Source organism: Vipera berus (genome assembly GCF_964194415.1).
Source record: "Vipera berus genome assembly, chromosome: 8".
NCBI classification, from domain to species: Eukaryota; Metazoa; Chordata; class Lepidosauria; order Squamata; family Viperidae; genus Vipera; species Vipera berus.
Genome location: NC_138211.1, coordinates 15,939,134 through 15,963,796, shown reverse-complemented (window position 1 = coordinate 15,963,796; position 24,663 = coordinate 15,939,134). Strand labels below are relative to the sequence as shown.

At 40.0% G+C, this 24,663-nt stretch overlaps 1 protein-coding gene across 1 annotated transcript in view; it reads left to right on the top strand.

The window, feature by feature from the left end:
- The window catches only part of DOCK5 (dedicator of cytokinesis 5), a 107,443-nt gene that overhangs the window by 39,165 nt on the left and 43,615 nt on the right, over positions 1-24,663 (top strand). The window contains exons 7-24 of the mRNA XM_081334055.1: positions 3,110-3,245; positions 4,866-5,023; positions 6,332-6,413; positions 9,047-9,176; positions 10,500-10,572; positions 11,389-11,531; positions 12,536-12,661; positions 13,072-13,196; positions 14,476-14,574; positions 15,044-15,116; positions 17,112-17,215; positions 17,845-18,031; positions 18,863-18,960; positions 19,350-19,439; positions 20,982-21,082; positions 22,011-22,145; positions 23,468-23,579; positions 24,217-24,287. Of these exons, the coding sequence (XP_081190181.1) occupies positions 3,110-3,245; positions 4,866-5,023; positions 6,332-6,413; positions 9,047-9,176; positions 10,500-10,572; positions 11,389-11,531; positions 12,536-12,661; positions 13,072-13,196; positions 14,476-14,574; positions 15,044-15,116; positions 17,112-17,215; positions 17,845-18,031; positions 18,863-18,960; positions 19,350-19,439; positions 20,982-21,082; positions 22,011-22,145; positions 23,468-23,579; positions 24,217-24,287 (2,043 nt within the window). The remainder of the gene's footprint in view (positions 1-3,109; positions 3,246-4,865; positions 5,024-6,331; positions 6,414-9,046; positions 9,177-10,499; positions 10,573-11,388; positions 11,532-12,535; positions 12,662-13,071; positions 13,197-14,475; positions 14,575-15,043; positions 15,117-17,111; positions 17,216-17,844; positions 18,032-18,862; positions 18,961-19,349; positions 19,440-20,981; positions 21,083-22,010; positions 22,146-23,467; positions 23,580-24,216; positions 24,288-24,663) is intronic.

Genomic DNA, 24,663 nt, shown 5'->3' with positions numbered 1-24,663 from the left:
GAACAGAGCTGATCTGGAAGCCACAAGACTCAATTCCTGTAGTCTACACCCCTACCTTCTTCATTCATTCATTCATTCATTCATTCATTCATTCATTCATTCATTCATTCTTGTGTGTGTGTGGGTTTTTTTGCATGTGTGAGTGCGTGCGTGCAAAAGAGAGAGAGAGAGGCTTGTAAACTAAGCAGAATCAGGCTTGATTATAGTTGGATGACCATGAAATGTCACAGATTTGGACTGTGCTGGAAAGTTGCAGAACTTCCTAGAAATGTCAATGGCAAACTACTTCCATGTGGCTGCCAACAAAACTGCCGGATTGTCGAACTTCCCTTGACTGATACTAGACTAAAAGCCCTGCAGGCAGGGATTCCAGAATATATGTACTCTATTGTACTGTAGCTCTTTTGGTAAGGTGGTTTGTTGTAACAGCTAAGAAAGCTTTTCAGGAGTAAATCCAGCAACTACCAAGTATAAAGTGTAAATGCTGTTTAAAGTAGAAGCAAACTACAATTTTTGCACCTCCTCCTCTACTTGGATGGTGGGTGAGAATCTATAAGCTTTTGGAGGTGAGGAGCAGTGGTCATCTGGGTCTTGCTATTGCAATGCATCATTCTGGTCTTAGGCTATTTATTGCCCACCTTGAGAGATGCAGTCCTCATATAGATTGGCTCTAGAGATGTCCAACATTTGGATCACAAGAAGGCAAGGGTGCTTTGAATCCAACACTAGCAATATCCAAATAAGCTTTTGCATCATTCAGTTACTGCACATTTTAATGCCCATCCACACCAGATGGCTCTGGATGTTCAGTTTATATGGGGTCCTTGGTGCTTTCAGAGCTTGGTTGTTTTCATTAACAAATAAGGCAACATCTTCAGTGCTTCATTCTCTTCTATTTAGTTTATGTCATGTTTTAGTTTGGTTTGTATTCACTGCTTAGAGTGACTACAAGTGAGGAAAGCTGTTATTGTTGTTGTTAGTTGTGAAGTTGTGTCCAACCCATTGCGACCCCATGGACAATGTTCCTCCAGGCCTTCCTGTCCTCTACCATCTTCTGGAGTCCATTTAGGCTCACGCCTACTGCTTCAGTGACTCCATCCAGCCACCTCATTCTCTGTCGTCCCCTTCTTCTCTTGCCCTCAACCTTTCCCAGCATTAGGCTCTTCTCCAGTGAATCCTTCCTTCTCATTAGGTGGCCAAAGTATTTGAGTTTTAGCTTCAGGATCTGGCCTTCTAAAGAGCAGTCAGGGTTGATCTCCTCTAGGACTGACTGGTTTGATCACCTTGCAGTCCAAGGGACTCGCAGGAGTCTTCTCCAGCACCATAATTCAAAGGCTTCAATTTTTTGCCATTCAGCCTTTTTATGGTCCAACTTTCACTGCCATACATTGCAACTGGGAAGACCATAGCCTTGACTATACGCACTTTTGCTGGCAGGGTGATGTCTCTGCTTTTTAGTGTGCTGTCTAGATTTGCCATGGCTTTCCTCCCCAGAAGCAAGCGTCTAAAGCTGTTATACAAATGGTTTAAATGAATAAAATGTAAAAGAAACCCATAAATTAGGAGTATCCTTTTTTGGCAACTTTAAGACTTGTGGACTTCAATTCCCAGAATCCCCCTGGGAGTTGCTTTCTACAGGTCTTAAAGTTGCCAGGTTGGACACTGCAGCTTTAGATACTAAATTTATTTGTAGTAAGAACATTTCTTCATCAGCACCATTTGCCGAGCATTTTGGGTCTTGTTTGAGGCTTCCTAAAAGATCCCAGAATTGAGTAGGGATAACTCATGCATACAGTTACCTTTAAAGAGGGATCTCTGCAGTAGGTAACTTCCATGCTTCCTGTTCCAGATTTTGTTATTAAATGTATTGGGATTTTACTTGAACTGTTCACGTGTCTGTTTGAATGCTGCTTAAGGTTGCTCAATTGGTGTGTCTAACGGTCACTGACTAGCCAGACTTGCTATCCCCAAGAAGTTCATTTAATGATTTGGGGCGGGAATGGGTTCCTTTAAACCTATTGGCCACCGCCTAGTGGCCAACCGTATAAGTAGCTGCGCAGAAGCCTCTGGTTCAGTTCTGTTCCTGTTTGCCTCAATAAAGGAATGTTCCTGTTTGCAACCTCTCATCTTGCTTATTGCCAGCAAAGAACTCACTACACAACAAAATTATTAAAGTATATGTACATTTCCTTTAGCTATGAAAAATTTGTTCACATTTTCCTTGAATCTGGGTAATGTTACTTTCCCTTATGTGAAGTGTTTAGTTAGTTTTCACTGAAATGCTGATAAACGAAAGATCTACTCTGCTCTAGGATTCAGGTTCTTAGTTTAATTGAAAAATTATTGTCTTTAAATTGCAGAGAGCATATGTTATCTGTCCAGGTTTTTTTAGATCTCCGTGTTTCCTCTTGTTTTTTTTATTCCTAAAAGGCAACAGAACTTAAGTTATTTTTTTCTTTGAAGATGTTTTGCTTCTCATCCAAGAAGTTTCTTCAGTTTTGACTGAATGGTGGAGAATGGAAGGATTTCTGTCCCTTGCAGTCATCTGCTCATTAGTACTCTCTCTGAGAGTCATTGAGGCCCCTTGGGGATTTTATCTGTGCCCTCAGAGACATCTGAATAGTCCAAATGGGTGTGGAACCTTCTTGGAACTGTTGCAAGGGCTGTGTTGTAAACAGGAGATAGGTGGTGTCGTATCCAGGGCTTTTTTTCTCATAGAACGCTCAGAACGGAGTTCCGGCACCTTTTTTGGATGGAACCTTGTAGAGTAGGCAAGGCGGGTTGTATGACATGTGTGAGTTCCGGCACCTTTTTCTTTTACAAAAAAAGCACTGGTCGTATCCCTCCCCCTCTGTTGAGAGAGGGCTGTTACATTTTAACAAAGATGGCCTCTTTGACCCCTCTTTCAAACCAGTGGTCTAACCAGTGGTCCTCTCTGTCCAGAATGTGGACTTTGTGCTGTCTTCAACAGAGTAGCCTTTATCTTTGTCTTTCAAATGCAGATGGACTGCTGAATTTTGTTCTGATGGGTTTGTTCTCCTATGTTTTGTTTTTTCTGTGTCTCCTCTTTGCTCTTGATTACCTCCTTGTTTTTCTGGATTATTGCAAGGATTTTGGGACTGGATCTAGTGGTGCGAGATGATAATGGGAACATATTGGATCCAGATGTTGCCAGCATGATTTCACTCTTTAAAGCACACGAGACAGCATCCAAAAGAATTGATGAGAGGATTCAAGAAGAAAAGGTATGGTTTTTAGCATATTGTTTCCTGATCAGGAAGCTGGCTAGAAACAAGTTTATGCAATAATGGAACTGAAAAGAGATTCACAGTGGTATGAAATGATGTGACAGTGTGGTGAGGCTATGCATCAACAAATAGAACTTGTACTTCCTTCTCAACATTTCAGTATCAGTACAATCAATAATTGCTGTGCTTTTTTGGGAGATGGTGAGCAGCCTTTCTGTTTGCCTAGGATTAACCTGGAAATTTTACAACAACTTTCTTTTTAAGGGGAGAAGAACTGGAATCACCTTCTGGGCCTAAATGAACATTTCACCAGTGGCAGCCCTTTGAAGGAGTTCCTTAGGTGAAAGAGAAAGACATCCATTGCTTTATCTGGAGTGGAGTTTAAAGGCTGAACTCTTATATAGTGGAGAATTACGTGTCGAATATGCATTCACCAATGGCAGAGAAAAGATTAACTTCCTCAGATTTTCCCTGTTGTACAACCATCTTCCTGAGTCCTGTTGAACCCTGATTGCTGTTTTAGTTCAGTCTTTAACGTGTTCTCTAGACTTGATTTGAAGCTCAGCAGATTTAATTCATCAAACAGCAAAAGGGAAATTCTGATATTGGCTTCATAAGCATGTTGCAAGCATGAACAAGATAGAGCTGTGTTTAACGCACGTTAATAGAATAATCATGCTGTTTAAGCATTGCTAATAATCCATGAAGGAAAGTTTAATTACTGCGCTGTGATGAGATAAAAACATTGTTTCTGGGAGTTTTCTTTAATTAATCTGTTGATTTAAATTTGCAGGTAGAACAATATTTTGGAAGGGGAAAGTGTGTACTTAGAAACACAGAAATGTAGAAAACTGACACAGAAAAAAGACCTAGTGGTCCATCGAGCTTCCTTCCCTCCTTCCTTCCTTCCTTCCTTCCTTCCTTCCTTCCTTCCTTCCTTCCTTCCTTCCTTCCTTCCTTCCTTTCTTTCTTTCTTTCTTTCTTTCTTTCTTTCTTTCTTTCTTTTTAATGTTTTTAAATTTTTAATTTTTGTCTGATGATTGACATGCGTTTATCTCAAACATGTTTAAGCTCAGTTACTGATATTTGACCCATGACACCCACTGGACATTGGTTCCAAGCTTCTACTACTGCTTTCTAACCCTACTTTTGAACTTCCCATTTACATTGTGGCTGATATGTTGTGGTGCCTGGCATCATCTTAGAACTGAGAAAAGAGAGTCTCTCTTTATAAGATAATGCTTGCTAGCTCCAGCTTTTATAAGTAGAATTTGAATTGTAAGCCAGAGTCACTGGGTTGAGTTGGGTGGTTATAGAAGTTGACTGATTGATTGATTGAATGAATGAAGAATGAATGAATGAAATGAAATGCATTGACTACTGAATGTATGAGTGTGTATTCAGATAACTGGACGCTTCTTTAGGTTGATCACATAATTCATTTAATCACAGCCTTGATTCTGCATACATGTTGCCATGGTGTGTGAGCATGCCACACTTTCAGTATTAAGGAAACTAAAACTGTTTTACTTAAATATTGGTAGGGAAAATAGACAGTTTTATTGGATAATTCAGCACATTCTGACTTTTCCTTTAATCTCTTCTTCCCAAAACAAGTCTCTTCAGCAGAATGTAGACCTACGAGGACAGTCTATCTTTAATACAACTCACACTTACAGCCTGTACATCAATTTCAAGAATTTTGTCTGCAATATTGGTGAGGATGCAGAGCTGCTTATGAGCCTTTATGATCCAGACCAATCCAAATTTATTAGGTATGTTGTTAGTAGAATATTTTTCTAAAACATCTCTTAGAGAATACTAGTTGCATGTTGCAACTAGTATTAAGACATTATTGGTTAACAATACAGGTAATCCTCAATTTACAACCACATTTGAGCCCAACATTTCTGTTGTTAAGCAAGACAGTTGTTAAATGAGTTTTTCCCCATTTTACAATGTTTCTTGCCACAGTTGTTAAGTGAAACACTGCAGTTGTTAGGTTAGTAACATGGTTGTTAAATGAATCTGGCTTCCCCATTGACTTTCCTTGTCAGTAGGTCACAAAAGGGGATCACATGACCCCAGGACATTGCAGCCGTCATATGAGACAGTTGCCAAGCATCTGAATTTTGATCATAAGTATGATAAATGATCATAAGTCACTTTTTCCAGTGCTGTTGTAACTTTGAATGGTCACTAAATGAACTATTGTAAGTCGAGGACTACCTGTAATCTCATGCAGGCCTGTTATGAAGATGAAAGGCTGATTTTTAGTTTGAAGAAAACCACTGTCCTTTTTCTTTAAAAACCCTGTGGCTTAGTCATTGTAATTGAATAAAATTACATTTTTGCAATAAAATTTTGTTGCAAACAATATACAAGTGCTTTAGATCTATCTCTTCTATCAGTTTTCCCTTCTTTGTAAGCAAAACAAAAAAGTCTCAAACTCTGTAATTTCCATTTAGGGTAATTCTTCATGCCTTTATTTTTTTCTCTCTTTTTTTTTCTTTTGGACACTGGCTCATAGTATGTTGCAATTTAGAATCAGAAGGACTTCCTTGTTTTATTTCTATAAATGCCAAAGCACCTGAAAGTCTGTTTCCTTTTGACATTCAGCTTGGACATAAAATTGCCTTGGCATTGTTTTAATGCTGGGCAAAGTGATTTGCATGTCCTGAATAGCATAACTATTGTCCATTATTAGGGTTCATCACACAGTTAGCCAGATGTTCAGGCTGGATTTGGCATTTTTGTCCACCTATTATTGTGGTTCATCACACAGTCAGCCAGATGTTCAGACTGGATTTGCCACTTTAGTCCATGTATAGAGACTTTACCAAGAACCTGGGACAGGCAGATGCAGATGTTTGATGGACCAGTGGTGATTTTGTCAATGCCAATGGTGCTCCAGTTCTTTTGGGATTGCATCCAAAGTACTTATTACTATTTGCAATATTAAAAGTACTACCTTTGCTTTCTTTTGCCACAGTTGTTCTATTTCTATTTTCAGGTCTTTTGTTATTGTATTATTATTATTGTTGTTGTTGTTATCATTATTATCATTATTATTATTATTTTAGTGAAAACTACCTGGTTCGTTGGGGAAGTAATGGAATGCCGAAGGAAATTGAAAAGCTTAACAACCTTCAAGCTGTCTTTACGGTAAATTTTCTCTTTGCCTTCTGGGTTCTACCTACTGGTAGATCACTTCATTTTTATAACTCTGTTCCTTTGATACCTTTGTTGTGATAGCATCATTGGGCAAGGAGCCAGGCTGTGAATGGGAAGGGTCAACACAATCTATTTCATTGTCTAACAAGCACAATGGTTTGGAAAGATGTCTCGGATTTATCTCTATAACAAAGCCAACTAACTTTTTTAAAAGGTCATTTTGACATCCAACCTATACCTGGCTGCTTTGATTATCAGCCACACCTTGGATAAGAGCTTCTTCCAACCACACAGCCACCCAGTCTCTTTATCTCTGATTTTAGTGTGTTCCTTCCTGGGTATCTCAGGGTTTTCCAAAGTGGCTAACATCGAATCCCCAAAAAGTCAATTGGATTATACCACTGTTGTTATTCAGAGTGCTTTCAGTTAAAGTAGAATTTATTAAATATGTTTTCATGTAATAAATCTTTGGGAGTTGATGAACAATCAGAATAATCATGAAGGGGCTGATGAGCAGATGGGTTTTGGTACCCCTGGCATATGTGCTGGGATATTTGGTCTGTTTTGTCCGCTGGTCTTTGAGTTTGGGGGGGAAAAGCCTACCCAAGACCTTGAAGCATTGCCCTCAGTGGTAGCCAATAATGCTTAAAATAAGTTTGGGGAAATTTAGCCACTTTAAAAGCTAGTGTGTACAGAAATGTAATCATTAGGCAAGGTTCTGTATTCTAGAATTAGTTTTATTGACCACACCAACAGTGGCGGCTATTGAGCATTCTTCACATCTTGTTCAAATAATGCAGTCTTCTCTAGAGGGAAAAAAGAGATTACAGGCAGTCCTTGACTTACAACAGTTCATTTAGTGAGCGTTCAAAGTTTCAGCAGCACTGAAAAACAGTGACTTATGACCATTTTCCCCACTTGCGACTGTTGCAGCCTCCCCACAGTCACATGATCAGAATGCGGACACTTGGCAACTGGCTCACATTTATGACGGTTTGCAGTGTCCTGAGGTCATGTGATTCCCGTTTGTGACCTTCTGACAAGCAAAATCCATGGGGAAACCAAGATCACATAACAACCATATTACAAACTTAAGAGCTGTAGTGATTAGCTTAACAAACATGGTCAGAAAAGTCATAACATGGAGCAAAACTCACTTCACAAATGTCTCTCTTAAGCAGCAGAAATTTTGGGCTCAATTGTGGTCGTAAGTCGAGATGCCCAATTTATTTGGGGCATCTTGGCAACCAAGAGTACCCCCACACATACACACACACACACAGTCACCTCACCCCAACTTCTTTCCATCCATGGAGCCACAGGGGAATTGATATTGCTTCACAGTTACTGGAATGATGTCCTTTCATGTTTGCAATTTCACTTTGGCAGAAAGTCCAAGAGACAGAAGTATTTCCGCTGCAGCAAGCAAGAAGAGTGAATTTACCTAATCCAGCCAATAGAGATGACAAACATGAAGTAGAAGCTGGTTCTGCTGATTCATTTCCCCTTGGCACAAAAATAACTCCTTGCATAAATTTTGATTATTTGAACACTCCTAATAAAAATTGGCATAAGAGCCCATTTGGCATGATGGTTAAGGCAGCAGTCTAGAAACCGGGACACCGGGAGTGCTAGATGGGTGACAAAAATTGCTGGGTGAGCTTGTCCTGGTCCCTCTCTCCCAGCCCTAGGAAGGAGGCAAACCACTTCTGAAACCATGCCAAAAAAATTGCAGAGACTTGTCCAGGCAGTCACAAAGCTGACCTGAAGGCCCCCCCCTCAAAAAGGTACATATCTTCATGGGTTTTGGACTATATAATATACATACATACATATATACAGACAGACCGATGGATGGACGGACGGACAGACAGACAGACAGGTAGATAGACAGACAGACAGATAGAGAGATAGATATGATGAAGACCACACCTGGAATACTGCAGCCAATTTTGGTCAACATCTCAAAAAAGATGTTGAGAGTTTAGAAAAAATTCAGAGAAGAACAACTAAGATGATCAAAGGCCTGGAGGTTAAAACATATGAAGAACAGCTGCAGGACTTGGGTTTGGCTAGTCTAAAGAAAAGAAGAAATAGGGGAGACATGATAGCAGTGTTTCAGTATTTGAGGGGCTGCCACAGGGCAGAGGGGGCCAGGTTGTTCACCAGAGCACCAAAAGGAAGGACAAGAAAGCAACCTGGAATTAAGGAGAAACTTCCTGACAGTGAGGACAATCAACCAGTGTAACAGACTGGACAGGAAAAGAAAAGACTGGACAATCACCTGTCTGAAATGGTGTAGGTTATAAGAGAACCAGTTTGATCTAGTGATAAAGGCACCAGCCTAAAAAGCAGGAGACGATGAGTTCTAGTCCCACCTTATTAATGAAAGCCAGCTGGGTGACTTTGGGACTTCCTCAGCCCAACTCACCTCACAGAGTTTTTGTTGTGGGGAAAAGAAGAGGAGGAAAGAGTGTGGGATATGTTCGCTGCCTTGAGTTATTTATAACAATAATAAAGGGATATAAATAAATAAGTGATATTCTTTTCCACTTGTTCATAGTCCAATTCAATATACCCCAAGTGGTTTTATACGTTAGTGATTGTTTCTGTTGCCTCACCAGGATCTCAGCAGTTCTGACCTGATCCGGCCTCGGGTCAGCCTGGTGTGTCAAATAGTCCGTGTTGGCCACATGGAGTTGAAAGAGGGCAAGAAGCATACTTGTGGCCTCCGGAGACCTTTTGGAGTAGCAGGTACAAAGGCTGGTTATTGGTTTCTTCCTTTCAAGAAATGTGTGTACTGGAAAATAGCAATTGAAGTCCTGGGTTCAGTTCTTCATCTGGCCATTGGCATGCTGAGGTTCAAGGCGATAAGAAGATGAAGGCAAAATGAAGGCCCTTTCTCTACAGCAGAGTTGAAGTGGTCTTCATCGTCCTTGATCCATCAGGAAACGACAGTGACATGAAACTGGCTGTGCTTGTCTTGCTTCTGATTTACCTGTTGCCCATCGTTGCTCATCTGAATTTCCCTCAAGGAAGGGAAGACAAAGATAATTTGGGGGCACTTTGAGGTGGCTTTTAGATGATACCAGAAGTGGGGGAAAATACTACTTTGGCCCTGGTGTGTATAAGGACAACTTAAAGTTGCCTTCCTTGTGATCTGTGGGTGAGATCATGAGGACATGGCCAGGGTTTAAAAAATGTAGTTAGGTTAAGTAAGCAAATTACTGCTGTCCTAATAGCTATTATTTCCTATGTCCTGTAAAACAAGGCTCTCCAATCTCCAAACTTTTAAGACTATGGATTCAACTCCCAGAATTCCCCAGACAGGATGTGCTGGCTGGGGAATTCTGGGAACTGAGGTCCATGAGTCTTAAAATTGCCAAGGCTGAAGACCCCTGTCTTAAAAGTATTTTGGGGGCCAAAAAGAGATATAGTGTAAGCAGGAACCTACTTTGTAAGGCCATTCCAAATATAAATGTGGTAGTATGCCCGTAATAAATTAAAAGATGTGAAGTCATTGTTCCAGAATACTTTATTCTAAATCTTTTATGCTAGGAGAAGACCTTGAATTGAAGTTTGTAGATCATCTGAATCTATCTTTTTTGTAACTGACCAAGAGAACAGATCAATTTCTGTGGAGGTTGTCTTTTGGTTTGGTTTTTCTGTTCCCCATGTAAAGTTGCTACTGTGAGATTGGAGGCCAGGTTAATCATTTAAACAAAAAAGGAAGGAACCAACCAGTAGAGCATGCTCAATACTTTGTGTAAATTATTTCCAAAGCATTTCATAGGTAGTTATATCTGTTTCATGATTGATAGATGTTCAACCAACCAATGTTTCCTGAGTTTGGTTTAAATCTTGGTTTCAACTAGCTTTTGTGATCTTACACACATTAGAGCTTTAGAATTCCTAGCCAACATGGCCTTTGATAATGTTGATGGGATTTCTGGAAATTGATGAACCAGTACATTTGGAAGGCATGAGTTTTCACAGGTTTGAAATTTATATAAAAAGTTCCCAACCTATGAAGACATTTTTGCTGTAATCAGTAAACTCCTATTTTTTTCCCCTTAGTGATGGACATTACAGATATCATTCATGGGAAGGTGGATGATGAAGAGAAGCAGCATTTTGTTCCCTTTCAGCAGTAAGTAGTTAAAGTTCTAAAAAAAAAAGAATGCACAATTTTGGGGGAGCTCATGGTCATGTACATATGCTTTCCAGAAAGTGGAGAGGTCCAAGACAAAGGTGGGATAAGCTAAGACAAAGTCTGTAAATTAAATTGCAGCAGTGAATGTGATTCATCAGAAGTGATTTCAGTGAGCTTCTGCCACAGGTCTATACAGAGTCACTTCCTTCATTGATTGGAATTACATTTGATCAGAATTCTCATCATGGAAAGAGCTGTAGTTTAGTATTCAGACCAGCATGCATACAAGTTGTGTTTAGACCTTCCCTGCATGGCATAGGACTAAAATAAATAGGGATAAAATAATGCAGGGGTTGCATGTGCAGAGACACAGGAAGTGGCACACAAGTAGTTACGGTTCTGTCCCTACCCCCAATATGGTTTTCACCCTCAACCATTCATATGAATGAACAAATTATGCTTGTTACAAGACCAGAAATTTTGTCCAATCAGCTTGAAGTCAACAGAGATCTACCAACTATTCTTATTCTACTTCATTCGGTCCCTGCAGCATTTGAATTATGTATGTATGTATGTATGTATGTATGTATGTATGTATGTATGTATGGATGGATGGATGGATGGTGTGCCATCAATTCATTGTTTTACTCTAAGTGACCACATTGATCGGGTCAGACAGGAAGATCAGTTCCGAACCTGGTCTTTCAGATCTTCCTCCTGCAAGAAGAATCTTATTTTTTTATTCATAATCCAATAATGTTGACAATCTGGAAATGTACCTCTTCTTTTTCTCCTTTCCTCTTTCCTCTTCAGGATTGCCATGGAAACATACATCAGGCAACGGCAGTTAATCATGGCACCTTTAATGACATCTCACGTGATTGGAGAGAATGAGCCCCTAACATCAGTCTTCAACAAAGTTATTGCAGCCAAGGAAGTGAATCATAAAGGGCAAGGTACACATTGGAAAGATAGCTCCTGGAAGCATTGGGAAGAGGAGAGTGATGGAGAGAGAGAGGGAGGGAGGGAGGGGCAAAAGGAAGGAGAGACATTCCTTTCAGGTGAAAACTCATTCATGGTTTTGGATGGTTCACTGGTCAAGGACATTGACATGGGCTCCTTCCTGCAAGGCTGCTCAGAAAATCTTTCATCTATTTGATTCAGTTTTCCTGATAAATGGGGAGAGCCAGGCAAATTTAGCTGGTACACTGATGATGTGTAGGTAACAAAGTACAATAAAATTACATCAGCGGGCAATTGCAAGAGGGGTTGGAAGTATGGCATGAAAGAAACAATGCTCTCAAAGGAATAGAAATGGGAAAAGAGATCTCTAAATCAATCCTGCTTGGTATGAGCAAGAAGGACAAAAAAAATGCCATTAAATCCCCAGGAGTCAAAATAAAACATGGAGGAGCCTGCCTGGTTAGGTATGTTGCCATCCTGTAAAGTTCAACATCTACCAACTCAGTGTTTCTCATACTGGCTCTCTTCTGCGCATAGATTATGCTGTTTGTGATACGTAAACACTCATTTTCATCTTTGTACTGTACTTTGAAAATCCTAAGAACAATAATTAAGTACAGACCCCATTGGAACCATTTTCAAACTACAGGACTGAATTTGTTGCTGAGGTAAAAAAAGGTCAAATCATGCCCTGTGAAAATTGCCACACTCCTCCTAAAACATTTGCAAATATGTTGTACACGTGTGCTGGGAACGCCTTAAACACCACACTATTTTCTATAGAAACAACCCCAATGCTTATTATTCACCCCAAAATGGAAACGGAAGAATAAAGCTCTAATAAACAACAAAAAAAAAAGACCTTTGTGTTTTAACCTGCAACTCATTTGGGAGATCACAGTTCTCTTTCCTTATCAAATCTGCACGGATTGCGACTTTTTTCCAATAGCACTAAGGCTGCTTTTTGTTCTATTCTTTGCTCTCCGTCCCCTTTTAGGCCTCTGGGTTTCTCTGAAACTGCTGCCTGGTGATTTAGCTCAGGTTCAGAAGGATTTTTCTCATCTCATTGACAGATCAACAGCTGTTGCCCGCAAAATGGGATTCCCAGAGATTATATTGCCTGGTGAGTAATTTTGCATCAAGGAAGGAGAAAAATGAGATTATATCTTTCTTTCTTTTTTTGGGGGGGAGGAATAATTGAGTCCAGATGTCCTCCAAATGGTGGGCAATTCCCGGAGAAAAGAGTCAGGCCGTATTCTAATTGTGAGAATCCTTGGTGCTACTCTTGAGTTTGGTGGTTTTCTTGCCAATGTTTCAATACCAACTTCAGGTAACATCTGAAGTTCTAGAAGGCTTCAAGCACTTGTGAAGTTCCCTAGTTTGGTAATGAAACACATCTGCAAGAAAACCACAAGCTGAGAGGGTACTAAGAACCTCACAGTTCAACCCTGATCTACAAATACTATTTTCTACCTGTATTCTAATTTCCAAGTTGGACAAAATAATGCTCTTATAATTCTGTTTTAATTGCAGGTGAAGTTCGGAATGATATCTACGTCACTCTGTTGAATGGAGAGTTTGACAAAGGCAAAAAGAAGACTCCTAAGAATGTTGAGGTTACTATGTCTGTTCATGATGAAGATGGAAACATTTTAGAGGTAAGAAGGGGTTTCCAGAATAGTCAGTTGGAGATTAAACCAAAGAAATCCATAGATGTTCTGTACCTCTACCCAAATAACTTTCCAGAAAGCCCTTCCAATCCTTGTGACCATCTACAAAATCCTTAAAATGTGGATTTTTCAGCCGGCCTGGGATGGTCTGGTAACAGAGACCCAATGCACTGGCTGAATCATGTATGATATTCTGATGCATTCCCTCTCGTGGTCTTTTTTTTAAATTTCTATTTATCTGTGCAATGTAGAATGTTTTCATTGTTGGTTTTACTTACACCCTGGACGGTATCTCTTTACTCTCCTACCATCCGGTAGGAGATATAGGAATATAGCCAGCCGTACCAACAGGCTGAAAAATAGCTTTTATCCGTGGGCTGTTAGGCTTTTAAATGGGACATAATCTTATGCAGAATTGACTTGGGAGGCCGGTGTGTGGTGTAGTTGGTTCACATAGTGTGGTGGGATGGAGGGTTTGTTGTCACTGTGTGTTGGGGGGAGAGAGCACGGGGGGAGGCTCAGCTAATCTCAATGTACACATGTTGTACTTTGACAATAAAGGTTTATTTATTTATTATTTTTTTATTTATTTTATTGTATGCTGCCCAGAGTCACTTTGTGTGAGACAGGTGGTCATATAAATTGGACAAACAAACGGGGGGAAAAAACAAATATTGCACAGGAACTTCTACAAGTGGATGCTTTGATCATCTAATAAAATACTTTCACTCACAGAATGCATGCTTTAACTCTCGTTTCTCCCACCCCTGGATAATCTCTGGTGTATGGACTTGAGTTCATTACCTTAGCAGTTTGTGGTATTTTTTTCTTTCTTCCCCCTGTTTGTAGCTGCATTCGAAATAATAAGCACCAATAAAACAGGTGAAAGTTAATATGCTGTCATTTCTGTGTGACATATCTTAGTTTTGATGGAAGACAACCTTCAGAGGTTGAATTTTGTGGGGTCCTTGGTGCTCTCTGAGCTTGGTGGTTTTCTTGCAGACATTTCAATTACCGAACTTGGTAACATCTTCATACCTAGTTTAGTCATGAAATGTCTGCAAGAAAACCACCAAGCTCAGAAAGCACCAAGGACCGTATACATTAGTTTGAAAGGACTTTGAAAATTTGTGGAATATTTTGGCCCTCTTTGGAAGTTATGTGAAAAGTAGTTTTATAACTGAATGCTTTTCTCTCCCATCATTGATTAAGTCTCATTTTCTGTCATTTGTTCCTTTTTGCTTTCTGTTTTGGATGTACTCCAAAGAAAGCTATCCATCCAGGTGCTGGTTATGAAGGTATTTCAGAATACAAATCAGTTGTCTACTACCAAGTCAAGCAACCTTGCTGGTATGAAACTGTAAAGGTGAGATTATCTAATGGGAAATTGACTTGGTTAGGATACTGTACATCCTTATGTTGTTACAGAGGTGAGATATACATCTCATATACAGTTAGCAACCTCACTTATCTTAATGTGGGTTCTTGTGCAGCTAAACAAACAACGTTTAGAAGTAAGGGCTTGGGGGAGTCCAAATATTTGGAAAAATACAACAGAGTCTTTTTAAAAATATATAAAAGAGAGAGAAGCAGCTTGCAAGCATGTTCAGTGGCCATTGGAACATTAATTGGTTAAAAAAGTGACTTTGGGGTTGTTTTTCTGCTGTGGTAAAATTAATTCTCCCTAACTTGTTCTTCTGTTTATATCCCATAAGTTTTGTAATGGAAGAACAAGTGTTTCCTGAATTCCTTTTGTTAAAAAGACTATGACTAAAAAAATGGTTGCGGTCAAGTCATTTCTATAAAATTATTACTTATTTTCTTGCAACATACAGGTCTCCATAGAAATAAAAGAAGTTGGTCGCTACCATTTAAGGTTTACTTTCCGTCACCGTTCATCACAGGAATGTAAGCATGAAACAGTGACAATGTCCTTTTGATTTACTAGCACAAAAGGGTTTGGAGGGAAGGGAAAAGGGAAGAATAGATTATGGGTTTTGGATTATTTTTTACCTTTCCACGCCAAATTGTACTTTTCTGAATCATTTGTTTGCAAAAGTTTATGGAGATTCTCAGTCATCCAGGTGTTCTGTACCAGCCTGCTACCGGCCCTGCAGAAAAGGCAGGGACAACCCCTTTTACAAGAAGGCAAGAGGCTGGAATTAAGCCTGCCAAATTTATTAACATAAAAACACAGAGCAAAGAGAGCAAACATGAACCATGAAACAGGAGCTTTTCAAGCGGTTGCCTTCAGCAAACCAGCCCTCCCACACATTCCCCTTTTATACAGTTCAGGGCGTGGCTTCTCTCTGCCTCCTTCCGAGGTGCCCCATTGCCTTCCTCTGTTTACTCCTGATTGACTGCCTCCTGCGTCGGGCATCCTTGAACAGGGCCAGCTATGGGTCATCTTCATCCACGCTGTCAGGCTCACACAGCTGGGTCTCCGTCGTGACCAGGTGGGAGGGGCCTGGCTGAGGGCTCTGCGGAGCCTCAAGGCCATCATCAGCAAGCTCTTCAACACCCCCCTCCTCCTCCTCTGAGTCATCCGACCCAACTGCCGACCCCACAGGCTGACCCTGAATCACAACACCAGGTCATGGTTGTCCCAAAGGTGCTTTTCCAAAAGGCAACTGGACTTTCTTGGGGTTTTTTTCCCCTTGAAAATGTTTTGCTTTTTATCCAAGAAGCTTCTATAATTCTGAGAACTGAAGAAGCTTCTTGGATGAGAAGCAAAATGTTTTCAAGGGGAAAAAGAAAGAAAGAAAGTCCAGTTGCCTTTTGGAAAAGCACCTATGGGACATTCATTTACAAATAAACTCTTTATTTAACAAAAGCAGCACCCTAATTTGGCTCCTTGTGTGTGCTCAACTTTGTTAAATCCTGAGATGATATCAGGACATTCTTTAAAAAACCCCAAATAATTTTGTATCTCAATTTTGATTAAAAGAAGAAAATTGCAATTTCCAAACACTTATGGTGTGAAATTGCATTTGGCTGTTCTTTTTGAAATCACTTAAATCAGCTAAGGGCTCCAAAGATGCTGAGCCTATTTTTATCAAAACTGTCTTTGAATAGAAGCCTTACAGCATCAACCCTTCTATTTTTGGCATTCAAATTGCAAACACCTTTCCTTGGTGCAACCAAAATAGTATTTATCCACACAGGAGAGAAGTATTTAGAGGTTCGGATAAATAAACATCATATCAGAAAAAGCAATAATCCAGTGAGACGAGGATATCCACTAGCCACAATTGCTAGTCTGAGCTCCTGCACAAAAGGAAAAAAAAATCTAAATTAAATAAATAAAAGGTAAAGGAATCCCTGAGGTTACTCAGCTAGTCATTGCCGATTTTAGTGGGGTGATGCTCATCTCCATTTCAGGGCCATTGAGACAGCGCTGTCCAAAGACCTTTCTGCAGTCATGTGGCCAACATGACATCAACGGAACATTGTTACCTTCCCACCATAGTGATACCTATTTATCTACTTGCATTTGCATGCTTTCGAATTGCTAGGTTGGCAGGAGCTGGAACGAGGACGGGAGCTCACCTGTCATGTGATGCTCGGGTCTCGAACCAGAGCTGCCGGCTTTCCTGCCAACAACCCAGCATGTTAACCACTGAGTCACCATGTCATTCCTAAATTAAATAAATACAGATGCATAAATGTGTATGATGAGTTTTGCAAAGAGACAGTGCAAAAGCATTTTAGAAATTACCTAAACTGCAGCAGACTACAATACGGTTTTGTAGCTTCATGTAGAGGAAAATATAATCCTCACCACTGCCCTAATGCCTTTTGTACGTGAGAAAATATCTGCCATAAAATTGTCGGGTGCATTATATAGTGGGAGGGGGGGGAAGCACTAGCAGGAGATTTCTACTAATGTTTGTTTCTCTGCAGCAAGAGATAAATCCGAACGGGCTTTTGGGACGGCCTTTCTGAAGCTGATGAATGTAGATGGTACCACTCTGCAGGATGGCAGGCATAATTTAATAGTCTACAAGGTATGGTTCTATTTGTTTATTTACTTGCTTACTTATTTTAGAAGATCTTGATTCTTTGATCCATTCAAACCTCTTTCTGAGAGACAGGCTGCCCTATAAAATAGCTGGCACCTGGGCTGCTGATACCCTATCCATTTAAGACCTCTTCCTAGACAGTCCAAAAAAGTGTGGCTATAAAAATTGTTGTGATGGTGTTAGGGTTTGGGAGAGTGAGCAGAAGGTGTGTATGTGTTCATAAAATAGCTTGAAGCAGCCTAACAGGAGATAGAAAGAAAAACTACCCTCCAGCAGTAGGATTCATAAGAAGTAGTAGTTGGAGGAGTAACTGCTGGTGTAGTAAGAATGAGAAAGAGTGGAGTAGTGAACAGTATGTACTCGTCTTGAGTACGTGTGTGTGTGTGTGTGTGTGTGTGTGTGTGTGTGTGTGTGTGTGTTATGACCCATGTGTTTGTGTTGGTTCTCTTGAGTTTCGGAGCCCCTGGATTGGGTATACGTAAAATAAACCATGACACACTTTCTTACATTCTTCTGCCTTAGAACAAACAGTTGATGCTGGATTATTAATGATTAATACCCAATACTGTTAATAATTAATACTGTTTTTGGTGTCCCTTGTTTCCTGTTGTCAGGGTGAGAACAAAAAAATGGAAGATGCTAAGTTTTACTTGACACTTCCCAGCACCAAGATGGAGGCAGAAGACAGAGATGTAGTTGCATCCAAGCAACACATGACCAATTTTACTCTCAATAAAGATAGTACCAAGGACAGCTTTCAGATTGCAACACTCATCTGCTCGACAAAACTGACACAGAATGGTAGGTTGAGCTGTGGGCAAATTGGAAAAGTAGTAGGCAGGTTGTGATTGGACAACTTGAACTATCCCATGAAACCACTGGTCATAAAATTGGGTGTAGCCACTGCTCGGTGTATTTTCTGTAATTCTGGCCATACGACTTTCGAAGCAGTGACCACCACTGCACCTTGTGGCAGCTAATTTAATTTTTAGTGTTGTGCTGTGCAATGATCTACTTTTTGTTAGTCTAGAAGGATAGCAAAGGACTTTTTGTTAGTCCTTTAAGATTATTGAATAATCCTTGTTTAAATTATAGACACACAGGGAATTTTGCAGAAATTGTACCACCATCAGGTTGGGAGCTATGTACAGCATTCCTAGCTTGGCCAAGGCATCCCTAATTTTCATTTTCCAGCATGTTATAAAGCATAGGATGTTGCAAAGAGACTGTCTTGGAGCACTTTTTAACTTCTTTCTTATTCAGACAGAGGGAAGAATCCTTTGCAGTTTGTAGGATATTCAGCTATGTCTATCTTCTGAGTATATACCGAAAGTCTGTGTCACTCTTTGTCTTCTGAGACTTGACTTAATCTTCCCTGGTTACCCTCATGCCTATCCTCTCAATCCCCCCAAACCTAGAAACTTGCTTGTTCTAAAACAATCCAAAGGGATGATTTTCAGAAAAGCAAATTCTCATTTCCAGTACTAAACTACGTATCTCTTTTCCAAAAATGCTGTTCAATGTGAGAAAACAAGTCTCTCGTGGGTACTTCTTATTAAATAAGATCATTGCTGGAACTCAGATACCTATTGCTTATTGTGGTCTGACTTTTTACTCCTTTGTTTTTGACAGTTGACTTGCTAGGATTGTTGAATTGGCGTTCAAACTCTCAGAATATAGGACAAAACCTGAAGAAGCTGATGGACGTGGAAGGAGGAGAAATTGTTAAGGTACAAAGGGGCCACATGGGAGCAAACCTTTGGGATGGGCAAGTCTGTAAGGACCAGGGTCCCATTTAACATATTTTGGGAGCACAAGAGGAAACTAAGTACTCTCTTGGTTTGGAGGAGAAATGTAGTATTTTTCTTGCCCAAGCCTATTTTCATCCCACAAATTTTATCTGTGTTACTAGTATCAAAACACCAGACTTTTTTTTTTAGTATTGATGTGAAGTTTCTCTAATAACAATCATGACTGGAAAAAAGGCAAAGAACAATACTCCCTGTACTCAAATTAATAAAATTGATTAGGAAAAAGATTGAAGAGATAAGGCAAGAATTCCAGCAGGTAACTTGCATCTTTTCTTTATCTTCATCTTCCTTCTTATTCCTTTTTCTAGTTTCTGCAAGATACACTTGATGCGCTATTCAGTATAATGATGGAGATGTCTGACAATGAGTCCTACGATTTTCTTGTATTTGATGCATTGGTAAGTTTCCCATCTATCTGGATGCCTCTCACCATGTCTTTATTAACCAATAGTAGCGTAGTGTAGATTCAGACATTTGGCCTAATCCCTTTCCTTATCATCCCCGAAATTAAGTGTTTGCTTTAACAGATACTTTATTTTTATTGATGTTTTTCATTGATAGACAATCAAGGCCACTACACATCAGGTTTTTCCCTAATTTTAGGCCATGAAAACAAATTTGCCATTAAAAGAAACGATGTGAAATTGAATTGATAGGCAGAGAGATGAGGCCAAAAGAATCTAGAGCTCATTTGTTCAAATCCAATATCCCAGCCACTTCACTACACTGCCCATCTCGGTGTTTCTCACTCTTAAGATGTGTGGCCTTCAACTCCCAGAATTTCCTAGCTAACCTGGTTTAGGTTGAAAAAGTTCTATTAATGTGACCCAATCTCTGAATTTTTATGCATCCTCAAGTGAACAATTAAGAGACTTTAGTATTATGTGTATTTGAACCACCTATCAGTAATTTGAGGATGGATTTATGAAGGACATCACTAACAAATCAGGAACTTATACTTTCTTGAGCTACAATGTGGGGCCAATCCATTCCACCCTCATCCATATAAGCTGCCTGGAGAAAAGGTGGGATATATAAAAGGTTGCCCTTCGGGTGAGATTCAAGGTGCTGGTGATGACCTATAAAGCCCTACATGGCTTGGGTCCGGGATATCTGAGGGAACACCTGCTGCCGGCATCAAGCTCCCTTTGTCTTGTGCGCTCCCACAGGGAGGGTCTTCTCAGGGTGCCACCGGTAAGAGATTGCCGGCGGACGACACCCAGGGATAAGGGCCTTCTCAGTGGGGGCACCTGCCCTTTGGAACCAGCTGCCAGTGGAGCTTAGGACTGCCCCCAACCTCCGTTCATTCTGCCGGGACCTGAAGACCTGGCTCTTCGAGCTCTCTGGCCCAGGCTGAGAATTTTTAATTTTAATTTTAACTGGGTTTTTTATTTTCTCTCAGGGTTTCATTTAATCTTTTTAAATTTGTTTTAACTTTTGTATTGATTTTCTTTTAAATATCCTGTAAACCACCCTGAGTCCTTTGGGAAAGGGCGGTATATAAATCTAAATAAATAAATAAATAAAATCTAGATGATGGTGATGATGATGATGCACAATCATGAAAGTATAGTAAAAAAAATGGATAGATTAAACTCTCAAAGAGTATTATTGGGAAAGAGGGATTGTTCCCCACTTGTATAATGCTCACACTTGGTATTGTGCAACCACACCAACATTGTTTAGGCATGAGAACTGTGCCTCAAGACACATATTGCAACAAGTTAAGACAGCTTTCTCTTTGCACACTGGATTTCTGAGTGTTACTGTTGCTCGGGGCACCAATGGAGAATTACAGGAACCCCTAGATAATCCTGAATCCAGCTGCTTCAAGCAGTTTAGAAAGGAGGAAAGAGAAAAACAAAAATCAAATATAGCATGCCTGTTTTGCTAGGTCAAACCATTTATGAATTTTTAAAAAAATTTCTTGTTTTAATTAGGTATTTATTATTTCCCTGATTGGAGATATCAAGTTTCAGCATTTTAATCCAGTACTGGAAACCTACATTTATAAACACTTTAGCGCCACCTTGGCCTATGTGTAAGTATAGTGTTTTGTGAATGGCTATATTTTGTACCCCAGCTAGAGTCATTTGGTGCTTACCATTCTTCTAGGCTCTTGATAAATAAGTTATAATGTTCTTACAGGTGAAGGTTCTGTTACAAATGCATTCACACTGAATGCAAAGTAATCTTACTTACGGTGAGCAAACCACTTTTGTTTAAATTCTTCTGATCCTTGTGTCCCCCACTTTGCATGCCCTTTGGGATAGAAAGGTAAGAAAGAGAATAAATCCCAAAAGTAAAGAAGTGATGGAAGTACAAGCATTACTTTGCGGCACCCTTGCTTCATGCCTTTTTGAAGACCTGCACCCTGTGAAAAGCACTCCCCAAAAAGCTTGATTCTCCCTCTGGCAAATAAATATTTTTTGATGTTCTAGTTTGAGTTCCACGTGGTGACTTGCCTGCCTGGTGAGAAGATTGTGATTATTTGCCTGCAATCTATCTAGTCTTGTAGGTAAAATGGACCCAGGGCAGTGGTGGTATTCAGCTGTTTTGCAACACTTCGGCAGAACTGGTAGCTAATTTTTTGTTGCCCAGGCCCAGAATGGACTTCCGGAAGCGGTATCCACACAGAAGACTGGTTGTTCACATATTTGAATCCCACCACTGGTTCTAGTCCTGTGCTAGGAATGAAAGTCAGCTGGGTGAATTTGGTCCAATCACCAGGAGACTGTGAGTTCTAGTCAGTGGTGGGATTCAGCCATTTTGCACCAGTTTGGCAGAGCCAGTAACTAATTTTTTGTTGCCCAGGCCCAGAATGGACTTCCAGAAGCATCCACACCGAGAACCAGTTGTTCACATATTTGAATCCCACCACTGATCCAGGGTAGTGCCAAGGAGGGGAGAAAAAGTAGCTAAATTCTAAACCTGAATTTATATTTTTTTTTCTCTCTCTCTCTCATTAGAAAACTTACCAAGGTTTTGAATTTCTATGTTGGAAATGCAGATGATTCTACTAAGACAGATTTGCTTTTTGCTGCTCTGAAAGCTTTGAAGTACCTCTTCAGGTTCATAGTACAATCTAGAGTTCTTTACCTAGGGTAAGTGAGAAAACAATAACTAGACAGGCTCCATTCAAGTGTTCCCTTTCAGCTAAGACAACCATTATTAATTTGAATAGAAAGGTAGAAAAGGTAAAGGTTTCCTCTGTCCAGTTGTGTCTGACTCTAGGGGGCGTTGCTCATCTCCGTTTCTTAGCTGAGGGAGCCATCGTTGTCTGAAGATATTTCCATAGTCATGTGGGCAGCATGACTGTACACCAAAGGAGCATGGAATGCTGTTACCTTCCCACCGAAGTGGTACCTATTTATCTACTTATATTTGCATACTTTCAAACTGCTAGGTGGGCAGGAGCTGGGACAAGAACAGGAGCTCAACCATCACATGGTGCTTGGGTCTTGAACTGCCAACCTTCCAGTCGACAAGCCCAGAGTCTTAACTGCTAGGCCACTGCACGCACACGCCATTAATTTGGATGCTCTGACTACATTGTGCAAATGGCAAAATGCACGCTGGATCCCTGAAGGACGAGAATTTTGTGCCAAATTTGATTTTACCATTCGTTTTAACAACTTTTCTTATTACCATTATTGCTTTGGGTCTAAAAGTAGGCTGGACAGTGCATGGTTAACATAAAAAAATGGGAGGCATAGAAAACACAGAATGGTTCAGCATGAATTGGGGTGTTATGAGGGCCAGTCCTATCATTAGTTGCTTAAAACAAGTGATTTTGGCTATCATTGAAAGGGCAGGATTTTATTTAATATATCGCCATTGAATGGCTACAGCTGCAGAGACTGAGGAGGTACTTTAGGGATTTTTTTTAAATCACGCTTTCAAATTTCCATCACTTTCAGCCTCAAGATGCTGGCAACTAAAATAAATGAGCAGTGCAGAAATAAATAGCTGTGACCTGAAAGTAGATATTCTTACTCTTAAAATCTGCCAACCTAGGGGTTGGCACATTTATAAATTATAAATGATACTCTATCTCTGTATCAGCATAATTTCCCAAAACGTGACTAGAATAAGATCGAATCTGGCATGGAAAGAAACCAGGAAAAGAAGAATCAAGATCAAAAAGTAGACCAGATTAACCTGAAATCTACAAAGGGGGAGGGTTTACACCCACTGTTGCACCCCTAATTCCCTTAGTGTATCCCTATGGAGAAGGCAGTTGAACTGCAGTTCGGATGTTAATAACTGTCCTATTCTAAATCCCATTCCCTCATGTGACCCAGCCTGCCCTATTCTTCCAGGTTCAGTTACACTGAGAAACATTTAACCTCTGCTGGTAAAGGGGTTGAAAAGAATTTCAAAAGCCATGCTCATCATACTTTCCTTACTTTTTTTTTTTTTGCAGATTTTATGGCAAAAGCGAAGATGGGGATGAGTTTAACAATGCCATTCGCAAGCTATTCCTCTCCTTTAACGTCCTCATGGATAGACCACTTGAAGAAGCTGTCAAAATCAAGGTGGGTCGAAAACCATTTGTCTGAATTTATTCTGGCAGGGATAGCTCTGTTCTTGGGGAGAAGGAAAAGGGGAGATGCTTCAGGCAGCAGGTTAGGATGCATGGAAAAAGTGAACTGGTTTTTGATTGCACTTCCAACAGTTACTGGACATGTTTTTAAACATTTTTGCTAATCTCACTGGTGGTAGGTGCCATCTATAAAACAGTTTATATAAATTTTATTTATAAGCAGTTGCCATTGTCACTTTATAATTTATGTCCCAAAGGCTTTGCCATTTTTCTAATTCTACATTGTGCCCAAATTTTTTTTGCCCACGTTATCATTGTTCCTTTCACTTTCGTTCATCTTCCATTTTTAAATTTAATTTTAAAAAATGTACAATTTCTTAATCAAGTCTCAGAATTCTCAGTTGGCAGAACCATACTGCTGGAAGTTGTGAGGGTTGAGGTTTCAACATATTTGAGGACACCAGGTTCAGAAAGGCAGGCCCAGGTTTTAGAGAATAGAAACTTTTGACTTCATAGAATTCTCATCTGGGTCCACGTGGTAGAAAAGTTCACACACGTAGGTAATCTTCTGTTAAGATCTTTAGCATGAAAAGTCAATTTTAATATGCCTTCCTTTTTGCCTCTTCCAGGGTGCTGCCTTGAAGTATTTGCCAAACATTATTAATGATGTCAAACTAGTCTTTGATCCAGTGGAACTGAGGTACCATATTTCTTATCCTTTATCGATGACAAGTATTTATTTATTTATTTATTGAATTTGTATACCGCCCTATTCCCGTAGGACTCAGGGCGGTTTACAGGGCAGTTAAAACCATGAAATACAAAAATTAAGATCAATTAAAACAATTAATTAAATTCAAGCCCCAAAAGTAAATCTAAAACCCAATTAAAATTAAAAACCCCTCAGTCTGGGCCAAACAGCTCGAAGAGCCAAGTTTTCAGGTCCCGGCGAAATGAGCGAAGGTCGGGGTCAGTCCTAAGTTCCGTAGGTAGTTGGTTCCATAGGGCAGGCGCACCCACAAAGAACGCCCTTCCCCTGGGAATAACCCACTGGCATTCATTACCCGGTGGTACCC